The sequence below is a fragment of the Cervus canadensis genome, chromosome 7 (assembly GCF_019320065.1).
Source record: "Cervus canadensis isolate Bull #8, Minnesota chromosome 7, ASM1932006v1, whole genome shotgun sequence".
In the NCBI taxonomy this organism is placed as follows: Eukaryota; Metazoa; Chordata; class Mammalia; order Artiodactyla; family Cervidae; genus Cervus; species Cervus canadensis.
Genome location: NC_057392.1, coordinates 89,375,120 through 89,396,771, shown reverse-complemented (window position 1 = coordinate 89,396,771; position 21,652 = coordinate 89,375,120). Strand labels below are relative to the sequence as shown.

The window sequence follows — 21,652 nt, the reverse complement described above, 5'->3', positions numbered from 1 at the left end:
CTTTGAGGATGATTTATCAAAAGTTTTAAACCTACTGCATCCATTCATTTCATGCAGGAGGTTTTCAGTCGATGTCTGTTTGAGCTCAGACACTCTCTTGTCTAATGAAAAATAAAGCAGTGAGAGAGAGACTTATTCTTATAAAGGCCAGGAAGAAGAGGCATTACTGAACATCACAGCTTTTTAAAAAGTTTTTAGGAAGTGGAAATTTTAGAAAAGAAAATGGATTGCTATTTCTTATCCAGAGCCAAACCTAAAGCAAAGTGTTTAAAATCAAGCATGGTAGGAATTTACCTTGTAGGAATTTACAAGGTAAATTTATCTTGTGGGAATTTGCCTTGGGTCGCAGGGTAGAGATGGGTTCATGCAGCTGTCAGAATTGCCCAGTTACCTGTTTGCTACTCCCTAAATCGGGTACCTGAGCCAGGGGAGCTGAAGCCAGAGCACAGAGTGGCACCTGGCTGGACCCAAATTCTCCATCAGAAGCCAGCCTCCTGAGCCGCCCTTTACACTCACAAAAACGTGAGCTTAATGCTGCCTCTGACTGTTTCAGGTAAGCGGAATGGGAGGGCAGTTGAGCTACTCTCTAGGTACTAATTAAGCGAAAGAAGAAATCATTAGAATGACAGATGCTAAGAATTGAATCGAAAAGTGAGTTTTTAAAACAAAAGATGATACTCAAAAACATGGGGCACTTGGAAGGCGCTTGGTAAACTAATTTATGCTGAGATATACATCTCAATTTACCTCTGGATCTCTTCTTCAGCAGATAAACTAAATTAAATCTTAGATTTCCTCAATAGATATTTATTGAGCACTTACTATATGCCAGATACAGTGCTAGGAACTGATTTTGTTTTAATCAAATAAAGCCTAGATAGTTTTCGGAAAATAGCAGATAAATAGGTTACATGTGACAGAGGTGACCCTGAGTCATGATTTGCCAGGAGTGGTCTCTGCCCTGTTCCCCTGGCCTGTCTCAGTTTGGATGATACATTATGTAGTCCCTTCCTGAATGCAGCAAAACCATCCTATTAATATCTTAAGTCTTTTACTAACTTCCAGTTTCTAGTTCTCTTACTTATTCCCACATTGGAGGATTGGTCCTCATTTCAGCATCTTTTAAGTTAAACTCCAAGAGATAGTGAAGGACAAGGAAGCCTGGCGGGCTGCAGTCTGGGGGTCTCAAAGAGTCAGATGCGGCTGAGCGGCTGAATAACAACAAAAACAACAGAAGTTACTAAAGAACGCCTTGGTCATCTATTCTTTACTCAACAGATTGAATATCTCTACAAATTGAAGTAATTTGTTCCTGGCATCATGCTGGGAAAAACCAGGTAACAGCAGGAGGTCATTTCAGTTTGGGAAAAGAGGGATATTTTTCATTCAGGGCAAATAGGACTATAAAGCCCTAAGGGAGTGCTGGCTGATGTGAGCTGTTTGTGATTTGCTCAGGGAAGCTATTGAAAGTTAGAGCCCTTACCTCCTGCACTTAAGGAATGAGTTGGGCAAAAAATAGCATTGGGAAGAAACACAGTCTGTTTATAAATAAGCAGTTTACCTTTGGACTAAAAATGGTTCACTGAAGAATGCATGAATTATAGAAATTTTTTTACCCCTTCTTGCTTTGTTTTCAAAGTTATAATGCTTTTTCTTGAATGTTAATTTTGTGGTTTTGAGAATGGAAATAGTTTACAATACATATTTCTTAAATTTCCACAGTCTCAACTATTTGTCAATAAAAGTGTGTTGCCCAGCAACTCAGATACTTACCCTGTTAGTGTTTTTGGTCCTCCTGTCCCCCAACATATAAGTCAGTTTCTTCTATAAGATCTATAAGATTCTTTAGGAAGCAAAGGAAGAGTGAAGAGCTAGAAAAAGATCTGTAGATCTTGTTTACCTCCAAGCCAAAAAAGGGCATGGGCATTTTAGACCACTTAGGTCTAAAATGGATCTCAGGGATCTCAGGTCTTAGGGATCTTAAGGATCTTAGGGATCTTAGGTCTTAGGGATCTCAGGGTTCTAACTCACATAAATAATTCATTGTTCTTTTCTTGTGTAAAAGTGATAATTTACATATATTGTCCCCACCAAGAAGCACAGCAGTGTGTTTCAGGGACTTTGGATGATGCTGTCAGCGAGCACAGATTCGAGAAGTGTCATGTAAAGATCTGGTTGATTTAATGACTCACTGGCTTAGTGTCTGGAGGATTGAGCGCTACTTGGATAGGTCAGGGCGATCCTTGTATGCTCCGGATGGCCACAATGCCGTGACATGTGCTCCCCTAGAGGGAGCTTGGGGTATTTTTCTGTGGAAGCAGTGACAGATTTTTTTTCCCTTGGGCTCCAGAATCATTGCACACGGAGACTGCAGTCATGAAATTAAAAGATGCTTGCTCCTTGGAAGAAAAGTTGTGACAGAACTCAACAGCGTATTATAAAACAGAGACATCACTTTGCCAACAAAGGTCTATCTAGCCCAAGCTGTGGTTTTTCCAGTAGTCATGTACGGAAGTGAGAGTTGGACCACAAAGAAGGTTGAACGCCGAAGAGTTGATGCTTTTGAATTGTGGTGCTGGAGGAAACTCTTGAGAGTCCCTTGGACAGAAAAGAGATCAAACCAGTCAGTCCTAAAGGAAATCAACCTTGAATATTCACTGGCTGACTGATGCTGAAGCTTAAGCTCCCAATACTTTGGCCAGCTGATGCAACAGACTGACTCATTGGAAAAGCCCCTGTTGTTGGGAAGGACTGAGGGCAGGAGAAGGGGACAACAGAGGATGATATGGTTGGATCGCATCATTGATACAACGGACATGAGTTTGAGCAAACCCCACAAGACAGTGAAAGACAAGGAAGCCTGGCGTGCTGCAGTTCATGGTGTCGCAAAAGTCAGACGCGACTTAGCGACTGAACAACAACAAGCAAATAGAGATATAATTACACTTAGTAAATTAATCAGCTAAAATCTCGGAGTATCATCATGGTACCCTACACTGGAATGTTACATTCTTGTTGAAGCTGTTATGTATAGATACCATAGTAGATACTTTTAGAAATTTATGTTTGGTCCATGTATGTGTGGTCAGTCACCTTAGGAGAGGCCAAAGTTTCTTAAATGCCCTCAAGTGACTTTATATGTGGGGATCAGAGGAAAATGCTGATGTCTGCATTCATTTCAGAATCTCACTAACAAGTCTTAATAAAGATTATTCTTTTCTTACTGGGGTGAATTTAAGAGGCTATATGTCCCTAAAGAATAAGTGCCAGATGAAATTTTAAATATTTTCATTCTTGATATCACATATGAAGGCATCTTATCGTCATGGAAGAAGCCCTGGGCTGTGGAGGCAGGCTCACGTGGGCGCTAAGGGCTTGGCCAGGTTTAACCGGGTGAGTTTGCTAAGCTGTCTAGGCGCTCTGAGCCTGACGTTTCCTGCCCGAAGAAAATGGGGACCTGCAGAGCTCCTGTGAGAAAATGGAGATAGGAATAAGAAGCCTAGTCCCTGGCATATAATAGATGCCTAATAAGTGTTGGTGTTCTCCCTCTTAAGCTAAATGTTTATACCTTTTTTCCTGCCAGAAATATCTGTGCTTCTTTCCAAGAACATTAAAATTGGTTTTACATTGCTATATTTTAGCACTTTAAAAAAATGAGAACATCTAGAATATAAAATGATACTAAAATATCCTAGAATAAATCCCATTTGTTTATAATTAGTAAGGCCTGGAGAAAACCAAGGGGTGGTCAGAAGCTGGTCCTCTTTCTATGATTAATACTGCACACTTCTGTGAAATGGCTTCTGCTGCCAAAACACACAATACATATAGCTGCTTTTAGGAATATAGTTTCCCCAGGTGAAAATATGTATTAAATTAAGACTGGTGAACAGATGTTAATTGGTTTTATTTTATATTGCCATTGGTTGGAATTGCATTTGATATTAACACATTATAAAATTTAATTGGTTCTGTTGGTTATTAGAGTCATAAAAGATAACCAAATTCTTCCCTTGCATACATGGCTTAAAGGGCAGTGTTTAGGTCCCTCTGAAGAAGTATCATTAAAACGTCATGAAGATTGTTACCTGTCATTTGTATGTACCACATGTTCTCTTAATTGATGGGCACAGGATGAGGCAAGTCTGTGGTTTCAGATTTCACACTTAAGAAGCTCATGTCTTTTACTCTAGAGGGGCCTTTGTAAGCCTGGAGTGTACAGGAAAGCTGTCTCAGATTCTCTCTGATTAGCAGACCATTGAATATTTTGGCTTGTGTTTATGTATGTCTTATCATCTGGGATAGCTGTCGTCTTCTTTGGAAGAAATAAAAAGTGCAACAATCTCTAGTGTCAATAGGAAATTGATGAGAAATAGTATTTAATACCGTTTGGAACCTGCACGTGCTGTTCTGACGTCGGGTTTGGTGTCACGGGTGTTTGGGGTTATGAACCAAGAGCTGGAATCACACCTTGCTGTTATGATCAAGAGCCGCCTCGGCTTTGTTTTCCAGGGCCAGCCAGGGGACCAGGCTGCTCTCTTTGCTGCCCAGGCACGGCCCTCCCCTCAGCTTCCCCAGTATCCGGGACTGCAGCAAGCACAGGTACCCATGTTTGCTCTGTAGATGCTACTGGGATCTCTAATGCTCTTTGTTTGAAGGTGGGAACCAAGTAAGTAGGGTATCAGTTCCCTCATGGGGTATGGAACTTGGTCTCGTCTTCTGCCTGTAGATTATAATTGACATTTCACAGAAATCTTTACCAGTGATTATTAAACAAGTCTGGGGATTGATTAAAGGGCATAAAACATTTTAGGAAATTGTTAGAATTAGAAATATCAATTCATAACTTTATGTTAATAATGATAGATATTGAAATGGTTATTAGTCCTATAGTACTTACATTGTAATACATAATGATGTAATTTTTGATGGAATTTTATGATATTCAAAAATAGCTTCGAAGAGGAATCATGGTAGAATAAGAAGAAGATTGGCCTTGGCATCTTACCTTGACAAAATTCCTAACAACCTCTAAGCTGTGTGACATTGTGAGAGTTACTCTGAGTCTTGATTTCTGTCTCTGTAAAACAGAAGTGAACATTGTAGAGATTCAAGACCACCTATAGAACTAGTGAAGCACGAGATACACGGTAGTTACTCAGCAAATGATAGGTTTGCCTTAATATAATGCAAATCTTGAGCTATTTTTTGCTAATAGTTTTGTCATTTCTCCTCCACATAATTTTACTCCACCCCTCTTATAATCAGGACGCCAGGGATGTTGGCAAGACCTCTAGTTGGGGCCAGCAGTTCTCACTGTGTCCACAGCTGAAAGGAAGGCTGAGATTGGCCTTCATGAGCACCAAGCCCCATGGCCTGCATCCCTGCATGCTGTCTGCAAGAAAGTCATTGTCCATCACTCTATCTTCCAAGTCAGAGCCATTCAGCTACCTCGAAATGTGGTGCTTAGAGGACCCGAAGAGTGGTCCTCTTCTATTTTAATCAGCACTCTGTTCTGTATATTATAGATGGTGATCCAGCAGAACCTAAAGCTTTTCATTTACGTCAGGTGTCAAGATTTGAAGAAACAGCCACTATAAAATGTTGAATGGAGAAATTGAGTATCCTGATGATAATTACAGAGTGCTGAAACAGGCTACTGTCCAACCAGAACTCAAGGGTATCAAATAGTCACTAATGACACCCTCATTGGGCTTTCATGGTGGCTCAGACTACCGGTAAAGCATCTACCTGCAGTGCAGGAGACCCAGGTTCAATCACTGAGTTGGGAAGATCCCCTGGAGGAGGGAATGGCAACCCAATCCAGTATTCTTGCCTGGGAAATCCCATGGACAGAGGAGCCTGGCGGACTCCAGTCCGTAGGGTCACAAAGAGTCAGACACGACTGAGCAGCTAATACTTTCAGTGACACCCTCATTCTCTGGTTAATTGACTTTATTTCTTGTTTGTTAACTGGCTAGTTACTATAGGCAAATTTATCAGACCCAAGGAAGTATAGTTACACACCATACTAGGAAAAGGGTACTCCATTATTTTTATTTGCTTTTCTGAAACAGCATTAGTGATGCTTGAAATCTGTTGAATACTGATATCATATGTGCACTAGAGGTATGCATGCTTGCCTGATTATTTCTATGCAGAAACATGCCTTTGCTTTCCTGAAAACAAGCATCTGAGCTTAAACCTGATTGCTTAACCAAATGAGGATTCATGTTTTGTAATGGAACTTTTTGGTGAATCAGTACACAAATTCATCCTATAATTTTCTGACTCTTCTCTTGGCCTCCAGAGTAGTCTTCCTCATATTTTGAGTTAAAAGAGCCTTGGAGAACAGCAGATCTCAGGGAGCTCCTCCTGGCTTTGTTTTTGCCCTGTGTGTCTTAGCGATAGGAAAGCTGGTAAATGGAAACGCTGACTTCTCCCCTTGTGCCTGCCTGCAGACCATGCCCCAGGGCTACACAATGTATGGAACCCAGATGCCTTTGCAGCAGACCCCTCAGCAGCAGGCTGGCAGCGTGGTCCTGTCTCCTACCTATAATTCCAGAACCTATCCGGCCGCTCACTCCAACCCAGCGCTCATGGAGAGACTCAGACAGATGCAGCAGCCGCCGAGCGGCTACGTTCAGCAGCAGGCGTCACCATACCTGCAGCCCCTGACCGGCTCCCAGAGGTGATGCATGTGGAAATGGTTACAGTGGTGGCCACTCAAATCCTCATCTTTACTGCGCTTCCCTCAGGATATGGTGTTTTATAATTGTTCTTATGAGCTTGCTTATTTTCACATCATTTTCTTTCTGTCGTCTCATTTTTAGCAGCATCCAGATTGTGGTTCGAAAGAAGCAATGCCCCGTTTATTTCATTCAAGGCTTGTTGTTTGACTCACATCTCCCTTAGTATTTGTGTAATATTTTTCAGTGATAACACTATGTTAGCTCCAGTGTTCTTTTTTCCTTCTCTTTTATAAAAAGGTTTTAATTTGTTAAAACCTTTTTTTAATAGATAAAAAATTGTTGCTTATCCCTAGCAATGCCTTACTAGAATATGTTGATTGGCACCTTAAAGCCTGTGATTACAGTTCTCATCATACGTGGTGTGCACAACAGTTCTGTTAAATATCTCAGTTTTTACCTTTTCCACTTCAGAAATGGCTGGCAAAACAGGGCCACGAATGTCTCTTCCTCAGTTCTTGCTTAACTGGAAGTTGTAGACATAGTGTATGACTGAACTGTCCGTCAGAGCAGCTACTAGCCACGAGGGCTGTTTTAATTTAGACTAATGAAAGTTAAGTTTAAAAATGTTGTTCCTCAGCTCTCAGTCACAGTAGTCACATCTCAAGTGTTCCTTAACCACATGCGGCCAGCGGGACCGGCTTTGAAGACCTGTGATCTGTGCGGTCAGGCAGGGCTGTGTGTCTCGAGAGGCCTGTGCGGTCGCTATTAACGCTCCGCTGTCACTCACTTGAGCGTCTTCCTCATTTTTGATCGGAGAGCCCTGCGTTCTGTTTTGCATTGAGACCCAGAAACTGCGTAGCCGGCGGCCAGTGGCTGTCTTCCTGGACAGCGCAGACGCCGTGGCCGTGGGATGTGCTGCGTGGCGTCGGTCAGGGGAACTGAGTTCCTGCAGAATGTCGGAGTTTGCTCTCCCATGGACAGCAGCTTTGCCCTTGTGTGTTACGGTCAAAGAGTGCGTGCAGGTCGGCTCCAAGTAATCGCCATTTGGAGAACCGGCACGGTTGATGGCAGCACATTTGGGAACATGAATAAATTCAGAAAACATGCATTGTATTTATTATTTGTCTGGTAAGTGGCAACATACCATACTGCCTAAGAAACCGAACTTCAGAGCCCAGAGTTCTGGGTTTAAATGCCAGCCATGCCACTGCCTGTCTTGCTGCCTTTGGTAACTTATTCTCCAGCTGTTTTCTCACTTTAAAAGTAGGGCTCACAGGACTGCTGAGCGTGAAGGAGGGCTGTGGGGGTCGTAAACGAAATAACAGATTTCAGATTTTTCCCACAGCGCCCGCTCCAGGTAAAACGCTTGGTTAATGTCACTTATTAGAAACTATCGGAGCATTTTTAACAAGTAATTTACGCGTGTTGCAATCTCACTGTAAGTAGCAAGCATGCTTGCTGTCCTTTGCCAAGTGATACCTGAGAATCTAGGTGACCTTAACCGCTGGCCTTTGTTGCATCTGAACTGTACAAAGTGATTATTGTTTCTTTGTGAGTATGTGTCCAGCTCCCACGGCAGTGACTAAAACCTTTGACGGCACACTTGGGCCTGAAAACAAGTTCTTTCTTCCTCACCAGGCTGAATCATCAGTCGCTTCAGCAGAGCCCTCTGGTGGGCGGAGGAATCGACGCGGTGCTGACTTCCGCACATCCAACCCTTCCCTCAGGGCCCTTGTCTCAGGACCCGCTGAGACCCAGACAGCCACAGGTCCGACAGCAGCCCCGGCTCCTCCAGGTAGGGGCTGGGAGTGAGCGAATCGTGGGTGGACTCCTCAGCAGCCTTAAGAAATAACAGACGCTTCAGACTATAATTTCCGAGTTCCAAGGAACCCTGTGTATTTGACACTAGGAGCTAAATTGGTGTCATTTAGTTCCAGTTTGGCAGGGGTCTTCCTCCCTGCATCCACCAGGTTGCTGTGGGCAGGAGAGAACATAACGTAGACATCCCTTTGCCGTTCACGAAGGTTCGGGAGGGTCACTGGATGCCTTTATCTTGATAGTGCAAGCCTCAGTTTCCCCAGTCACTGTTTAACTACAGACCATGTGATTTGAGTTCAGAATTTCTTGTGTGTGTTTTTCTTTTTTTTTAAATTGAGCTGTCCAGAGTTTTCATCATATTTCTAGAGGGGCCTGTAATGCCTGTAAATGTTCTGCTTAACACCTCTAGTCTGATGGGGCTGTGAAGTTGGAGAGACGTAAGGAGGATGTTTCAAAGGGATATTTTATCTTGTCTCTGGTAGTATCCAGACACTTGTCCCTTTGCTTATTCATCATAAATATTTGAGTCTCCTAAATAAAGAACTATTCCTCTCAACACATTCTGACCTCTGCCTCTGTTGTTTAGGGAATGCAAGCTATTAGGTTTTGCCAGTTCCATTTATATTTATTATCAGCAAGCTCGTCCTGTGTTATTGGACTGGAAATTGCTTGATGAGTCTATACAGTGGACTCTAACGTTATCAACAATCCAGCTTAAGATGCACCGTCCTTTTATGCATTTCTAAGAAAGGAGAAGAGAGCAACCCCAGGAATGGCCGCGCCAGTAAAACTGGGGTCCCCAAGGGTTATCGGGGGTTATGGTCTTCATGTGAGGTTGTTGAGAAATAAACTAGTTGTGCAGAAAAGGGCAGCAGAGGAACTCTCATGTCTCAACCTTGACACTGATGGTGGGAAGGAAATGTTTGAACCATTAGCTGACATGGGTTTCAGGTCTGAATTCAGTATGATCCAGCGAATTCTGGCTGGCGGTGCCATCAGGTGGACAACTGAAGCCAACACAAGTCTTCAACAAAACTGCGCTCCACAATTATAAGATGCTGTGAATTACATCCGGTTCTCACCTGTTAACATGTGGAAAATTGAGAAAGCATTTGGGAAATGATTTCAGGGAGTGTGGCCTACAGACGGCCACCCCACTCACTGCACGCAGTCTCCAGCATGGTCAGAACCTCTCTAGCTTTATCATAAGTAAAATGGGAATGATTATAGTGCCCACTTCTTACATGTATAGTGAAAATCTAATAAGAATATACAAGTAAAGCACTTATTTGGTAATACTATCGTTAATATGACTGTTAATACTTGTAGTGATATTTTCTTGAGTCACAGTTTTCCTCAAGTTCTGAGAATAGGTTTCAGAACTTTCTATGACTGGTGTTTACATTTTCTTCTGTTTTAAAATATCTCATTTCCAAATCACGGAGGAAAGTTGTTACATTATGTATTTACCACTTCCTATCTTCCACTACTATTTTTTACTGCAAATTTTGAGAATCTTTCTTATTGGTTACTGTGTACTTTTTAACCCAATTCACATGATAATGTCCTAATAATTTTTTCATTACTAGCACATTCCTTGGAGATTAGGAAAAATTATTTGTTTCTGCATCCAATTTACACTTTTTCCTTTTTTGGTGACTGGCTTCCTCCATAAAGAGACAGATTAATAATTACAAAGTTGGGTTGACTTTTCCTGAACAGGCTCGCAGAGAGCCCAATGGGGAATTGGTTTCCTATTGCAGTTGCTGTATGTCTGATCCAACTTGCATTTTTCATGGTGGAAATGGCCCACCCAGACCTCAGCTCGGATTCCAAATCCAAGACCCTTGTCACTTAGAGAAAAGTGCCATCTGACAATAGCCATTGATTACCTTGCCCTAAAGAAGATAATTTGGGAGAGAGTATGCCAACCAAGTGGACAATGCAGAAGATGAAAAGCAGTCTTGTGCTAACATCATCAGGATGAAGTGTTTGGGTGGAGGAGACTTTAAAGTTCGAAGACAAACTACCTCCTAATATTTTCTGCTCCTCTGTCATGTCCCACCAGATGGGTGTCTAGTTAATGTCTAGTTTATAATTCTTTTGTGACTTGGAGGTTTTTCCCAAGAGCCATATATTTGAGCCAGTGCTCATGGACATAAGCTTACAATTTTATGCTGGTAATTTACACCAGGACTTCTCACATCTAAATCTTCTTTTAAAAAAAATAAATAAATTCAGGAGTTCCTTTGGGTGTCATAAGGGATGAAAAGATAACTAGTGAGCAGTCCTTGTCTCACCTGGTAGCGTAAGATGGGATAAAGTACATGGAAGGGCAAATGGCACGAATGGAAATGGTTAAGTACAAAGAATGTCCCTGGAGGGTGTCAGGTGGCTTAGCCTGTGATCACTGGGACTCCAGTGGCGGAGATCCTTAGTGCTGGAGTAGTCTGAGGGTGTGTGGAGGAGCAGACTTGGGTGTTGCCCTTGAAGGATGAGTGATGTGTGGCAAGAAAAAGATGGAGGAGGCAGGTGCATGTCATCTTCATTAGAACAGAATAATCAGGTAGAAGGTATATTGGGGGAGGAAATTGGAGTGATCCTGTGGCCGTGGTTTAGTCACTAAGTCGTGTCCGACTCTTGCAACCCCGTGGACTGTAGCCTGCCGGGCTTCTCTGTCCTTGGGATTCTCCAGGCAAGAATACTGGAGTGGGTTGCCATTTCCTTCTCCATGGAATGATATTAACCTCATACTTTAGCTGTGTAATTCTTTTTCTTTCTTTCCAGATGCAGCAGCCCCAGCAGCCCCCCCAGCCTCAGGGGTCCTCGCAGACCCAGAGTCAGACCCTTGGTCTCCAGACAATGCAGCCCCAGCAGCCTCTGGTAAGGCCTAGCATTTGAAAACCAAACGTTCGGGTTTCTTTTTTTCTTTTTTGCTGAAGTTCTTCAAAGGCAGACTGTGTTTTTTCATGTCCCATAAGATTGTTAAGAACTGAAAAAACCCTAAATATACCCTGCTGGTTTCTTCCCTAGAACTTTATCAGAGAAGGATTGTGTTACTGTTGTAGTCAGTTTATTTGTTTTCATGGAAGATATAAATACATATTTAGGGTTCAATAGGTCATATAATTTTTCCTCTTCAAATTTCTTTAGACCTCTTCATTCTATGGACTAAATGTTTATATTGAGAAACCAAGTTTTTTGTAAACAATGTTAAAATGATAACTTACCATGGGTATGCTTAGAAGATTATCATACTTGGCTTTGAGTTTCCTTTGAGTAGAGTACTTTCTAAAGTATCATCTTTATTGATGTAAAAGAAACTCCCAATTTTAGCCTGTGTTGGCATTTGCTGCAAGAATTTTCATGGAATTCATTTCATATAATTTCGTGAATTTTTCATGTAATCTTTTAATTTGCTTCTGTGGCTTTGTAAACCACATTCTGAAATGTCATGCATAGTATCAAGCAACGTGTGCCAAACCTCAATAGTTTTTACTTTTACCAGTGCCATATACCTTCTTTATTATTTACCTACTATTTGTCTTTAAATTGCCTCTTTTCCTACTTCCTTGAACATACTCTAAAAAGAAGCGTTTTATCACTGCCATCAATGGTAGTGGGCACATCCCTTGTCCTGTGTTGAAAATGCCTGTGAAAATAGGTACTTACTCTGCGGGTAATTCAGCCACAGGAGTTGGGTGAGTGAGCACATGCCTGAGATGGGCTGTATGACTGCATGCCTCTCACACTGTGGGAAACACTGATGTAGATTCTTTTCTAAGACAGAATTTGAAATATGGGTGGTTTTTCAGTTTTTAGTAAGAAGGAACAGTATGGCCAGGGCTCTTGTATATTAGGTGGGGTAGAGTGAGATTAGGTGGTAATGGGCTGATAATGCCCCCATAAGATGGAAATTGGACACCTTAAGGGAATTTAATACACCCCTGCATTGGCCAGGTTGATCTTCGTTTTTAAAGAAATCCTTGAAATGTAATAGACTGCAGCCATGAAATTAAAAGACGCTTGTTCCTTGGAAGAAAAGCTATGACCAATCTAGACAGCATATTAAAAACAGAGACATTAGTCTGCCAGCAAACGTCCATCTAGTTAAAGCTATGGTTTTTCCAGTAGTCATGTATAGATGTGAGAGTTGGACTATAAAGAAAGCTGAGGACCAAAGAATTGATGCTTTTTGAACTGTGGTGTTGGAGAAGACTCTTGAGAATCCCTTGGACTACAAGGAGATCCAGTCTGTCAATCCTAAAGGAAATGAGTCCTGAATATTCATTGGAAGGACTGATGTTGAAGCTGAAACTCCAATACTTTGGCCACCTGATGGGAAGAACTGACTCATTTGAAAGACTCTGATGCTGGGAAAGATTGAAGGCGGGAGGAGAAGGGGACGACAGAGGATGAGATGGTTGGATGGCATCACCAACGTGATGGACATGAGTTTGAGTAAGCTCTGGGAGTTAGCGATGGACAGGGAACCTGGCATGCTGCAGTCCATGGGGTCGTAAAGAGTTGGACACGATTGAGTGACTGAACTGACTGGGAAAAAAAAAATTGATTCTATCACAGAGTTAAAATTATATGACTGGGGTGGAAATTAACTTCAAACTCTTTCCATTATAATTGTTGGCAGAAGTTCCACTTACACAGAACCGAGAGGAGACCCAGGTCCCATATTGCACTAGAATTAAGCATATCTCATACAGCAAAATTTAGTACCTATCTGCTCTTGTAATAGTTTCATAAATGTTTAGTAATTTTTTTGTGTGTAGAGAGCGTATATCACACATTCAGCGTTGACTTCTAGGTCAGTATTGATGTGTTTTAATGCAGCAGGTTGTATTTCATTCACTGGCTTAAGACACTTCCATCCCAGGGACTGAGTGGGTCAGTCAGGTCAGACTCGTGATTCTTCTTCAGTGTATTCCAAGGAAAATAATTCCAGAGAAACAAAGACCTCCGTTCACAGTCATCTACATAGAAAGTAAAATCCACAGTAGGCTTTTTCTTTTTTTTTTTAAGCTTTAAAAAGCTCCCTTGAGAAGCACATGTTTTATTTTGATACTTAGAGCAATGCATTATCATCTGCTGCTGCTCAGTCAGTCGCGTCCAACTCTGTGCGGCATCGCGGACTGTGGCCCGCCAGCCTCCTCTGTCCATGGGATTCTCCAAGCAAGAGTACTGCAGTGGGCTGCCATGCCCTCCTCCAGCGGGTCTTCCCAACCCCAGGTCTCCTGCATTGCAGGCAGATTCTTTACCACTGAGCCACCGGGGAAGCCCGACTCATTACAATCTAGTCAGCAGCCATTAAAGGCAGATGTGTTGTACATCCTAAGTTTTAAGATGAACTGAGAAACTTATCACTTAGAGTGATAGACTTCAGATAATTTCCAAATTAGAAGTTATAGGGATGACCAGTGATCTCAGACTTTTGCATCAGTATAATTCTTTTTTGCATGCTTAATTACAGCATCCTTATTTACATATCCTCTTAAGCTTATTATTAATATAAAGCATGTTTGTCATGTGAATAGCTGTGAAGAAGTCAGTCCATCGTATTGCCCTGCTATTACTTGTTTAGCCACCCTATCCACTGTTGAACATTTAGATCATTCCTAGTTGCACCTTAGTGATGCTGGGGGTATTTTGTTATATATTCCGTTGCTCTTTTTTTTCCTTTCTCTTCACAGTGAAAGAAAATAGAAGTATAAGAAAAAGGTTCTAGTTGTATATTTTCAGAAGAGCCGTGACACAAAGCCTCAGCAATATTAACACAATTTATTTCTTTTTATCTTTAGGTACAGTTCCTTTTTTATTAGTTATATGTATTGTATTTATTATAATTGTCTCTAGCAGATCCAGTTCTTGCTCCTGGCTAGTGTTCTTCCTTCCCTGCTTGTCTGCTTGCTGGTGACAGAGTGGTAAACTGGCCATTGGAGAGACACCAGCTCGGACGCACTCACAGCTGTCCTTCCCGCAGACTCAGGGGAGAAGGGATGGTGCTAACGTGGCCTCCACCCTCCTTATGACTTGCCCTCCTGCTGTCTGGTGACATCCACAAGTTTACACGTGTATACTCAGATGTGCAGTGGAGGCCAGCACGGTGCCTAAGGTCGCGGAGCACAGAGGTGATGTGCCAGGCTCGCTTTCTGCCACCAAATGGCTTAGAGTCGTCGAAAGCTGTTAGATGGCAGCCTGGCCCCTGGAAAGTGGTGGAAGCCTGGTGTGGTTGTGTTTGTTTGCCAGGGCTGTTGTAGTGATATACCACCAAGGGTGTGGCTTGAACGATCAGAAATTTAGGGTCCCACCGTTCTGGAGGCTAGAAGTGCAAGATCATCGAGTCAGTGGAGCCAGTTTCTCCCGAGAGCCTGAGTCACACCTCTCTCTGAGCTTCTGATTGTTTCCTGGCAATCTTGGGCATTCCTCGGCTCACACACACATCACCCGATCTTCCCCTTCATCCTTTCATGATATTCTCCCTGTGTTTGTGTCCAAATTTCCCTTTTTTTAAAAAAAAAAAAAGGCTTTGTTTCCAACTGAAGTCACTTTCCGATGTACTGATAGTTAGGACGCTAGTGAGTCTTTTGGGGAGAAAATAATTCAACCCCTAACAGAGGTCAAGAGGAGTAGGAGAAGTATGGGAAGCCTTGAAAGAGAAAGTTGAATGCAGGGGACCTCAAAATGCATTTGTATTTGATTTACTGCTTTTGACTACTGGTTCCTTATCAGGCTGTTTCCTTGCTGACAACAGCAGCTGGGTCATGTAGACAGTCATCATCAACACCCCTGTGGGCAGGTTCGTCATTTCTATAAGTGTACCTAAGAGTCAAAACGGACTTACAACAGAACCAGTGCTTTTTCAGAAAGTATCATCAGAAAATAGAGCTTTCCTCTAAGAAAGAAAATATGAGAAAAGCCCATGCTTACAAATTAAATCGGGAGTTGTCATCTGCTTACTTAAGTCACTTGTCTTCTGTGAAGGAAGAACATCTGGAAAAGAGTGGGTGCCCTTGCTGAAGAATTAGATTTGGCATCTCAGGCTTTAGTCTGTATTATGGTTATTGACTTGGAAAATACTTTTAAAGCTCATGAGTTGTTATGATTAAATTAACTATGTTAGCAGGCTGTGATTTTTTTTCTTTAAAGTTGCTTCCAGCTTTTAAGAAAATAATGTTTACATTATCGTGCTCTGTAATTTCTTTTCATCAGGTTGCCATAGTTGGGTGGCCAGGAAAACATGCTAACAGAAAGCTTTGGAAAGATGGCTTTTAAAATTAACTGATTGTTGTGTTGATATCATACTGTGTTGAATACTTGCTTTTAAAAATACGCATAATGGCAGAAATAGATACTTAAATAATTGCATTAACTTTTAATCAAAGATAAGGGTAGAATTGTCATATAATTTTCCTCAAGGAGTTCATATGTTCCAGTCAGAAATTTTTCAGAATGCCTCTGGAACTCCAAATTAGCCAGATAATATTATTCTTCTTTTCAAGTGAAAAAAATTGGGTCCGTGGAACTTATTGAGCCAGATTGCCTTCCTTTGTATGAATATGGATCCACGTCCCCCCCCCACCAGAAGGAAAAAGAGAAGTCATATTTACGGAAGGAGGTGTGGGGAAGGCGTCCTTGGGAGATTTGTGGCGACAGCACTGATACTTTTGGTTTCTTTTTTTCACTGAGAAGAAAAACTAGTGCAGATTGAAAAAAAAAGGCTCAGTGGAAGTTGCTAGTTAGCTTGCAAATGAACACCTGCTCAGTACTCTGAAATCCACTGGCTGCTGGCCCTCTCTGTGTCTGCCGTCTGGGACACGTGGTTCCGTCCACGTGCTCGGAAGAGGGGCCTGGGCAGCGCTGCAGTCTGTTCTGCCAAAGCTGGTGGAGGCAGGGCCGCGTCCTGTGGGTCAGAGGAGGCCTGTCGGAGCCTGGCGGCCGGCGGTACGGGTGTGAGCTGAGTGTGGCCTTGGTGCTGTGTCCCTTTGCTCACTGATGGTGGGGTCACAGGGCTCAGGACAGCTGTCAGGAGGCGAGGGCTGTGTTTGCTCCCTTTGGCGTCCTGGAATCCAGAAGAGCACCTGGATTTGGATAACTCGTTTGTTGGATGTCCCAGCAATGGAGCAAAACACCCAACACATTATTCCTAAGCAAAGGGACACATACCAGAGATTTGACTCTGCTTCTGCCCTGCCGTCTCCAGGGTGCGCCTCGCCCCCGCTGAGAGGTCAGGAGGTCAGTGGGCCAGCACTCCATCCCGAGGTGGGTGGGGGACGGGCCTGTGGGGTACATTAACTAATTCCCATGTGCATCTGATTAAGATAACCTTGCATCCGAACACATCCTTTGTTAGGATGGTCATAGGCCCGGCTGAAAGAAGCAGGGGAGAGGCGGAAAGAAAAGGAAGGCTGGAGTGGCACTCTGACATCTGAAGGTTGAGGGAAAAAGTCAGCACTATGAATGACGTTAACCAAAGGGGATGCTACTTCTGCCACATAGGGTTTTTTTTCCCCCTCTTTGGAATAACTACTGCACTTTCTTGTGTCGACTTAATGGCTGGAACCAGGGCACTCAGGCCCTCAGATTGTTCTACACACACAGGACTCTGGAAGCTGGCGCCTCCTCGAAGTGTGGTCCTCCTCGATGCCTCCCTGGTCTCATCCCTACCCAGCTTCCCTCCTCCACCAAGCAGGAAGGTGCAGTCCCGATGGGGTCCAGGCCTCTGCGCCCATGCTCTTGTCTCCATTCACCCAAGGCCAGGCCTGTGAGACTGGACCCAATCCTCCCGCCAGGCAGCTTTCAGTTTGCGGCTGCAAATGGTTTGTAATGTAGTGATACCAACTCATCAGCTGGTGATGGGTGAGGGAACAAGGATATGTGACCCCCAGGGCACCGCTGGGCTCCGTCCCCGGGGCTCCCCCGGGAAAGGCTCCGTCCCCACCTGGAGATGGGTTTGGAATGGATCAGGCCCTTTCAGGTGAAGGCCAGGTGTGGACCAGGCGTGGCTGCCGGCTTTCTGTCCTTACCTCCGCTGGGCGCTGACTCTCTCCTTTCTCCCGATGACAGTTCCCCAGGCAAGGCTTGCAGCAGACCCAGCAGCAACAGCAGACGGCTGCCCTGGTGCGGCAGCTCCAGAAGCAGCTCTCCAGTAAGTATGCTCCCTCGGAAACACACGGCTTCCAGGAGGCGGAGCTACACACCCTTGGCCGCTCCTCAAAAGCCTCAGTCTTCCTCACCGCTTTCCTGTTCGCTTTAGTCCTGGCTGTCCCTACTGTGTTCAGTCTTGATTTGAAGGCTTCTTTTCCTGCAAAAGCCCCAGTCTTTTCCTTGAGTTCAGCAAAGATGTCTTCCTCTTGCTCCCATCTGAGTCTAGGAATGTTTCTTTCCATTTGGAGGACCCCAAGAAACAACAGGTTCTTTTCTTGCAAAGCTAGATGCCCCCGAGAGCATCTTGGCTGATGCCCTCAAGTGTACTAGGGGGCAGGTTCGGCACTATGACATTACACGTGTTAATTCACTTAATTTCTAAACCACCTCATGTCGTTCAGTTGTATCCGACACTTTGTGACCCCTTAGACCATCAGGCTCCTCTGTCCATGAAATTCTCCAGACAAGAATACTAGAGTGGGTTGCCATGCCTTCCTCCAGGGGATCTTCTCAACCCAGGGATTGGACCTTGGTCTCCCACATTGCAGGCAGATTCTTTACCTGTGATAAGGTATTAATTGCTATTCCCATATTACAGATGAGAAAACATCTAGAGAACAGGGACACTGACTTGTCTGCCCAAGGTTCCTCAGCCAACAGCTGGGACTAAAACTCAGAGTGACTCATTCCAGAGCCACCTTTATAGATTCTGCTGCGATATTAGCAGTCTCCTTTGTTGAATAAGGGCGGCGAAGCTGAGCTGCCCATTGCACGTCCCCAGAGGGCTCCGTCTGTGACGTAGTCTGTATGCATGGGGCCTCTGGATGTGAACAGCCCCACCAGAGTTGTGTGAGCAGTAGCTGTTTCTAAGCCCGTGTGGTTCCTTTGAACCTGTGCACGGTTCTTGTCTGTGTGCGTAGACATACGTGCGTAGGCATGTGCTCACGTCTCTCACACGCGGCCTTCTCACGTGCATACACTCTTGCTTGGTTCTCTCTGATGTATCTGTGGCCACTTGCAGAAAACTGCCCACTTCAAGATACTTCTCTTTCAGCTATTACAGTGTCAGTTAAAGTAGAACCTCTGATGTGCTGTAATGAAGTTTAGAGAACCTTTAATGTTTTATGATACTTAACAGTCCTTTTTAATGTTAGTGTCTAGGTGGTTCAGGGATAGAGACTTTTGATGGGCCAGTGACCCACATCCCAAGGCCTTTTGCAGGCAGGTGCGGGGCCGTGATGTAGGGCTGGCCCCTCTGCAGAATGAATTCAAGGGTGCTGTGAAGACCTGGCCGCTCAAGTGTCTGACTAGCGTTAGGCTCCCGGGCCAGTCTGTTCTCCTGTTCCCGAGGCTGGTACTGAACGCAGTGACACGTGCATACCGTCTGTCTGTAGCATAATTTTGCATCTGCAATTTTGTTTGAATTTCTTTCTCTCGTTAGGTAACCAGCCACAGCAAGGAGTGACTCCCTACGGGCATCCTTCACACTTCTGAGTCTGGAAGAGGACAAAGATACAAACTTTTTTGTTTGCACTGAAAAATAGAAAATCACATTTAATGCATTAGTCATCTTCAGAAATGTCTGTTTGTTTTTTCATTTCTTTGAGGTTTTCTTATATTTTACGCCACATTTCATACAAAGGTGTTGAAACAAAAAGTGAAGGAAAGGGTTTGGTTTGGTTTTGTTTCATTCAACTTGAAAAGTAGGTTTAAAAATGTAGGTCATGTGGGCCTACTGCAGGAAGAGTTTGGTAGCAGACTTTTTAAAATTGGTGCTCTTATTGAATCTCGTAGTTATAGAAAGAATGAATAATGGTGGATTTAAAATATTTATGTATTCATTGATGATGATTTTTTTTTTTTTTTGCAAACTGTGCCGGACCAAACTACTGATTTGAAAGGCATGTCAGATCTTGACAGGAAGGTGATCCATTTACTCCACAGTCACCTTTGGTGGTGAAATGGACATCTATTTGCATTGCTCTAATTTAAAGTATTTGTAATTTCATAAGCACTTTATGAACTTTGTTCTTATTTATGTAGGATTTTTCTTTGCTTTTGTTGTGGTCAAAAGGTGCTGAAACAGATTGTTGCTTAGAACCTAAACTTCTTAGATCAAGAACTTAACCCAAGGCTTCTGTGAGAGCCACTCCGAGGTACATGGAAACCCATTAGAAGTAGCTGTACTGAGTTTTTCCATGGCAAGATCATTGACCAGAGTCTTTGTGAAGGTACAGCATGTAAATTCTAAAGGCCGGAATGAACCACAGTGGAATTGATCCAACTATTTGCCAGATTTGGCAAAAATGACTCTGTCCAGTTTTGGTTCTCCTGAACCTTTATGCCAGCTTGAGGGAAAAAAAAAAAAATCTCGCAGCTGGCCTGAGATTCCACAGTGCTCAAACTTGACATGGTTTCCAGAGAGTATGGCCCCCAAGTCCAGAGGGCTCTGGTTTTCATAAGAGATGTATTTGCTGTTTATTTTATATGGTAAGTATTTGCTATTTTGAATTTAATTATTAATGTTGGTGTCTGTCTTGGTTGTGTATTGCATATACTGTATTTATAAACTGGTGCAAAAAGCACAAGTAAAGTAAATTATACATCAAATTTATTATAAAGAAATAGTAACTATTTTAACTTTGTTCAAGTATGTGGTAATTTGCTCCTATTAGAGTAAAAAATACAGTAAATTATTATCAGTTTGTGTAACTTAAGAGTATTCCATATAATATTTTTTTAGACTTAGATGCATAAAATTTTGAATGTGAAAAATTGCAGGGCATTTTAAAACATGTGGGGGAGTATTTTCCCATGTTCTGTGTCAATTCATTTTCTTTTGCCATGTGAATTTACATGTAATATAGTCGCACATACTGTGAATAGATTTGTCTATAATGAGCAAACCACGTAGAACTACATTTTTTAACTGTAGCTGGTACAACTTCAGTAGATCATTTCCTTTGCCAGTCGTTATATAAATAATTTATATCTTCCTAGGTGGGTTACTCATTGCAAAGTCTGACTCATGCAAATGACCTCAAACCCATGTCCGCTCGCTTTGCCGCGGCAGCGTCCGTGTGAACTGCTTTGTACACTGTGAAACTATGTCACCCCAGCCCGTGCATTTCATGTTTACTCTGGGCTGGGAAAGGCTTTGCCAAAACATTAAAGACCATTCTTCCCACTCATTTAACACGTTCTATCTGCTTTCAGATGAATCTTGACATTGCAGCTAGTTTTGTATATCAGGTTTGGTTTTCTTGTCTTTTTTTTCCCCTTTTCAGAGTGATAGAGTTCATAAAGTTATTTTTCTTCAAAGTAATATATAACGACTGCCTTGGCAAAAACAACCGAAATGTGAATGTCGTGCCTAGTGAGTAGGAGTCATGTTCTGTCCTGATTGTTATTTTTCTTCTTTTCAAGAATTACTGGTGTTTGAAATGCCACTTTTCAGTTTGAACCGTATATATTTGTAGCTCAATATTGCAAACAGCAGTAAGACTGTTTCAAGAATGAGTGTTATAATTGCATAGCATTTGTATGCACTTTATATTTTGCAGAAGTTTCTGAAATTAATTTATTAATCATTTTGCACATGAAAAGCTGTAGGGCATACCTTTTTGTTGCCGTCTCCTATTTTTTAGGTGGGAAAGCCTAAGATACGGTAAGGCCGTATGATTTGAAGATTCTATAGAGAGTCGAGGAAACACCTAGAACCGGTTTTCCCCTGTGTACTATACAGAGAGAAACCAAAATTTTCAATCTATTCTTATATTTCCTCCCACTTAATTCTCTTTCCTGTGAGTTTTCTTTTCTTTTTAGAATATGCATTAATTTGTCTTGAAATGATCACAAAGGATAACCCTGTCCTTTAGAAGAACCTTCGTAATTAGCTTGGTGAGAGAGAGAGGAGGTTATCTTGGGAAAAATGTGGCCCCCCGTCCCCCTTAAAGACTTTGAAATAGAACGGAGCTAGACAT

General features: G+C 42.7%; 1 protein-coding gene across 5 annotated transcripts in view; it reads left to right on the top strand.

Moving 5' to 3' along the window:
* Positions 1-21,538, top strand: part of MED12L (mediator complex subunit 12L) — a 347,565-nt gene extending 326,027 nt beyond the window's left edge. For all 5 annotated transcript variants that reach the window (XM_043474000.1, XM_043474003.1, XM_043474002.1 and 2 more), the window contains 6 exons: positions 4,513-4,602; positions 6,462-6,691; positions 8,331-8,487; positions 11,298-11,393; positions 17,589-17,670; positions 19,111-21,538. In XM_043474000.1, coding sequence (XP_043329935.1) covers positions 4,513-4,602; positions 6,462-6,691; positions 8,331-8,487; positions 11,298-11,393; positions 17,589-17,670; positions 19,111-19,163 — 708 coding nt within the window. In that variant the 3' untranslated portion in view covers positions 19,164-21,538. The remainder of the gene's footprint in view (positions 1-4,512; positions 4,603-6,461; positions 6,692-8,330; positions 8,488-11,297; positions 11,394-17,588; positions 17,671-19,110) is intronic.
* The last annotated feature ends 114 nt before the right edge of the window (positions 21,539-21,652 follow it).